At 53.3% G+C, this 4,746-nt stretch overlaps 1 protein-coding gene across 1 annotated transcript; it reads right to left on the bottom strand.

Moving 5' to 3' along the window:
- Positions 1-2,128: 2,128 nt before the first annotated feature.
- On the bottom strand, positions 2,129-4,356 carry LOC136469448 (sucrose transport protein SUT5-like). Its single transcript, XM_066467640.1, has 9 exons — positions 4,303-4,356; positions 4,044-4,147; positions 3,851-3,930; positions 3,592-3,694; positions 3,374-3,449; positions 3,092-3,271; positions 2,615-2,998; positions 2,393-2,500; positions 2,129-2,272 (listed from the first exon to the last, which is right to left on the bottom strand). The coding sequence occupies exons 1-9, from the start codon at positions 4,354-4,356 to the stop codon at positions 2,129-2,131; spliced, it is 1,233 nt and encodes a 410-aa protein (XP_066323737.1).
- Between the last annotated feature and the right edge of the window lie 390 nt (positions 4,357-4,746).

Genomic DNA, 4,746 nt, shown 5'->3' with positions numbered 1-4,746 from the left:
CAGAAAATAACAACATCATAATCTATGTCAAAACTCTTTTTCTCCAATTAAATACCACATTGGTTCAAAATAGCTGGAGAATCAACTATTTCTTTAGCAGCGGAAAAAACTCTCTTTTTCTCCAATTAAATATCACATTGATTCAAAATAACTGGAGAATAAACAACTTCTTTAGCAGCGGAAAAACTTTCACTCAATTTCTTGAATTTTACCCACAGGAAAAAATTACTTTTTCTATTTTCTTTAAGCTATTAATCAATTTCTAGGAAATAAACATTTACTGAAAAAAGAAAAACGAAAAAATTACTCAAATGAACACAGTTCTTTCGGCCCGGCCAGCAAAACAGCCCGGCCCAGCTACTCTCCGCGCGCGCTGCCGCACCCAGGCCGCAACCTGGGCCTGGGCCGGCAAAGCCGCGCCAGTGCGCTCGCCCGCCTGGGCCGCGGGTCGGCCCGATCGCGATCCGCCGTTGGATCACATCCGACGGTTGCCCGGCCGTCTCGCCCGAACAAAAGGACCGACCGGCCGCATCGGCCGAAAACCCTAGCTTCATTCCTTTTGTTCCTCTCTCTCTTCACCCTCTCTTCGCCGCTCTCTCCTCTCTCAGTGCAGCGAGCACCGAGCAGCCACCGAGCATCTACGGCGGTGGAGCGAGGCATCCATGGCGCCGTTGCCGGCCCCCTTGCCAGCGCACGTGCTCCCCAACGGGTGAGCACGCCGCCGTCGAGCGGCCTGGCCGTGGCGCCCCCTTGGCCGAGCCCGGCGAAACGCTACCCCTGGCTCGGCACTTCTTCTCCCGCGCCGGCGAAGGGCCATCCCAACGCACGGCGAGGTAGGTCCGTCCCCTTTTCTCCCCTTTCTTCTCCGATTTGGATCTCGTTTCTCTTATCCGAACCGGTGATGGGGATTAGGGTTTGGACTGTTCTTCTTCTTTCTTTGGTTTTTGTTTCTTTTCTTCTCTGGTTCTCTTTTGGTGCTCAGATTGAACCGATTTTAATCTTCTTTCTTTTCTTTTCGGAGTTCATCCGAATGGGGATCTAGGGTTAGGGTTTCATTTTCTTTTGATTTCTTTTTCTTTTCGGAGTTCATCCAAATCGGTTCCCGTCCCCTTCTTCCCCCTTCCCCTTCTTCTTTTGGGATTAACCCGATTTGGGATGGGGTTAAAAATTTGGGTTAGGGTTTCGGGATTTGACTCTTTTCTAGGCCGAAAACCCTCTTCTTTTCTTTTGGATCTTGTTTCTCTTTTCGGTTGAGTCCGATTTGGATTTCTTTTGATTTCTTTTCTTTTCTTTGATTTCTTTTCTGATTTAGGGTTCGGCTCTATTCATCTTAAGGCCGAAACCTTTTCTTTTCCTCCTTTCTTTAACCCAGTCAGGGTTAGGGTTCTAGGGCCGAGGGCCCTTCATTTTCTTCTTCCCCGAGCTGTTTGCGCGGGTTAGGATTAGGTTCTTGAAATCCTTTCCCCTTTCTCTTCTCTGATCCGAACACGGATGTTCTTCTCTTATTTTCTTGCCACGCGCCGGTGAGGACGGCGGTGCGGCATCTTTTCCCCCCGCGCGGTGGCGGTGGTGACCGGTAGACAGTGACGTCCGCCACCTCGGTCTTACTTCTCTTTTCTTTTACCCGGTTAGAGTTAGGGTTACACACTAGCAACCTCGCTCTGGTACCATTGTTAGAATCGTTGGTGTGTACCTCTGTGTGTAACCGTGGATTCGGTAAGCCTCCTCGCCTTTCTCTGTTGCGACACAGCAGCAGCGTAGACGCCGGTGCCGCGGCATAGTAGGCGTCCAGTGTAGAGACAGCTCCGGCTCGGTGTAGTCCTCGTGGACGCCGGTGCTCGGCGCGGCCGGTGAGGAGACGAGGTGGCGATCCAGTGGTGTTCCCGTGGCCTGCTGAGGCGACGGCGATGGTGGGGCATCCCGTCGCTGGCAGCACGCTTTAGATCGGTTTAGGTTTACTGTAGGTGGGATGGCGGCTGCTCCGTTGAACCTCGTAGCGCGAGCCGTGATCTCCACCTCTCTTTTATATGTGATGTGCGATAGGGGCCCACTAACCATATTAGGGTTGGGCTCCCCTGATCAGGGAGCAGAGACATGGGCCCAATAGGGGCCTATTGGTGGAGATCAACTAACACACGCCTCTCGTCTTTGGGAGAAGGACGAGCGCCAGGACCGCGCTGATGAGGGCGAAGACGGCGCCGATGCCCAAGGCCGGGGCGTTTCCTTTGTTGAAGGCGCCGTCGATAGGGCCTGCGCTGAGCGCGATCACCAGCTGAACGACGACATGCAGAACAGCAGCAGTCAGTCAAGAATATAATCCATGGCAACGCGGGCTTGTGTTGAAACAAGCTAAGTCAGTCTTGATTGAACGGGAAAGAATTCCTTTCTTTACCTGTGGAAGGACGACGGCAATGTTGAGGACGCCAAGGGTGAGACCATGGCCACCGCCCTCCTCAGCGGCAACCTCACACACAACGGCACAAGGTACAGTGAACAGCACCTGCATTCGTGCATGCAATGCAACAAGGTTTATATTCCGAAGAAACAGCTACCTAGCTAGCAGTCCAATCCAATGCAAAACAAAACAAAACAAACAAAACGCGGATCGTCTTACGGCCTGAGGGATGCCGATGAGGGCGAAGATAGCGAGCGCGGCGCTCTTGAATGCGTGGTCGGGACCGGCGGAGAGGGAGGCGGCGAGCGGGGGCCTGTAGCCCTTCATGGAGACCATGCCGAGGACGACCATGGCCGTCATGAGGACGAACACCATGAGGTTGCTAATGGACCAGACGACCCGGGACGTGAGCTTCCGGCACAGCTTGGGGATGAGGAAGGAGGTGACGCCCAGCGCGATGGAGCAGAAGAGGAGGCCCACGGCGCCCTCGCGGACGCCGGCGTCGTACAGGTCCGCCTTGCCGCCCGCGCCTTGCGGCTCGCCGTGGAAGATCTCCCGGCCCATCCAGTCGGTGTTGTACTGGATGAACGGGAACCACGAGAGCTGCGTGCGATCGAGAAAGACAGTCAGTCAGTCGGTCGGTCAGTCAGATCGAGTCACTGATGATGAGCGATCGAGCGGTGTTGGGCGCGCCGCGCGTACGTAGGCCGTGACCCCGAGCACGCTGAACATGGCAGGGGGGAGGTTCTTGAGGCTCTTGAAGAGATCGACGAACAAAGAGCACGCACCGCCGGAGGCGTCGACGACGTTGTCCTTGTCGAGTTGCTGCTCGCCGGCGAGCCGCAAGGTGACCGACATGGTGATTATAATGAGGATCTGATCAACAACAAACCAAAGGAAAGCGATCAAAATCACAGTGCAGAGAGAGACGAGAGACGAATGAAGCAACAACATTAATGGTGCCTGCTCGTAGCTCACCAACGCAGTCAAGAAGGCGCCCTTGAGGTTCGCGCAGGCATCGCAGCACGCCGCGGTTTTGAGCCAAGGGAGCCATCTGATGGATACAGATACAGTATGGTATGGATCAACCAGCAGCGTCAGTCAACAACACATCAGTGGATGATTCAGGAAAGCAAAGGAAAACAAAAGAGAATGAAAGGCTTTGAGGACGGAGATGATCGAATCAGGCTTCGTACTCGGGACATTTCGCGTTGGCGCCGGCCAAGTATCCGAGCACGCTGCCGAGAGCCATCCACAGGGAGAAGATAGCCTGGCCAACGTTGGTGCCGTGCCGTGCAGCTGCAGCAGGCACCAGGCAGTGCAGTAAACAAACAACATTATTTACTCTTGCGCTGCGCTGCGCTGCGTGCTTGCGTGTGATCGAATTCGAATTCAAATTCAAATACAGAAACCACCAGCGAATTGAAACACCCGCTTGCATAGTTGCATGCTCACCAGCTAGGTCGGCCATCATGGCGCGAGCCGGTCCATGCACCGTGTTGTTGGCAAAGTCGAGGAACCAGAAGCCAACAATGGCCCCATTTGCATGCCCTTAAACCTGACTTGATCCGCTTCTTTTTTTCATCCGGAACAGTGTTTTTCTCTCACCAAATTCCTCCAGAATTCCTCCAAACAAACAAGCCCAATGTAGACGGCGGCGGCGTACCAGCGGGAGCCGGTGAAGGTGGTGCAGTGCTCCTTGGTGTCGCCGAGGCGCCGCCCGATGTCCGCCGAGAACCCGATCATCATCACCTTGCATTGCATTGCCGGAACACCAGCGTCATCGATCGTCAGTTTTTTTTTTTGAAAAAAATAAATAAATAAACCTGAGGGAATCTCGCTACTGCCAGTATGTAGTAGTAGAAAGCAAAAGTGTGTTGTGATGCGATGATGTGTGCTTTGCTTACAGAGAGGCAGATGATGATGTATCCAGCGAGGATGAAGGGCCTCCTCCGGCCCATCTTCGAGGTGCACCGGTCGCTGTAGTAGCCCACAATGGGTTGCACCTGCCAACGAAATCAATTCGAGTAATGGCCACATTAATCCCCGGCCGGCCTCGGAAAAGGAGGACGAAGATGACTGGACGTATAAAAACGGATGTGGGTAATTATCTCATCTTATCTCTTGAAAAGAAATATTGGTAATTACAATACCGGATTCAGCTTCTTCGCCGAGTGCCTCAGACACTTAGCAAAGACCAATATACATTCGGCAAAGCCTACTTGGCAAAGGGCGCTAGGTAAACGGTTTATCGGCAAAGACCTCTTTGCCGAGTGCACTTTATCGGACACTCGGCAAAGCCTTTGCCGAGTGCTAATCTGACACTCGGCAAAGAAAAGTTCGCTGTGACG

The sequence above is a fragment of the Miscanthus floridulus genome, chromosome 8 (genome assembly GCF_019320115.1).
Source record: "Miscanthus floridulus cultivar M001 chromosome 8, ASM1932011v1, whole genome shotgun sequence".
NCBI classification, from domain to species: domain Eukaryota; kingdom Viridiplantae; phylum Streptophyta; class Magnoliopsida; order Poales; family Poaceae; genus Miscanthus; species Miscanthus floridulus.
Note: the sequence above shows the minus strand (reverse complement) of the source record. Positions and strands in the feature narration are given on the sequence as shown.

Coding starts and splice junctions, on each gene's coding strand:
- LOC136469448 (XM_066467640.1), bottom strand. CDS start 4,356: ATGGGCCGGAGGAGGCCCTTCATCCTCGCTGGATACATCATCATCTGC. Junction 3,450..3,591: donor GCCAACGCGAAATGTCCCGA/GTACGAAGCCTG, acceptor TGTATCCATCAG/ATGGCTCCCTTGGCTCAAAA. Junction 2,501..2,614: donor TCATCGGCATCCCTCAGGCC/GTAAGACGATCC, acceptor GCACGAATGCAG/GTGCTGTTCACTGTACCTTG.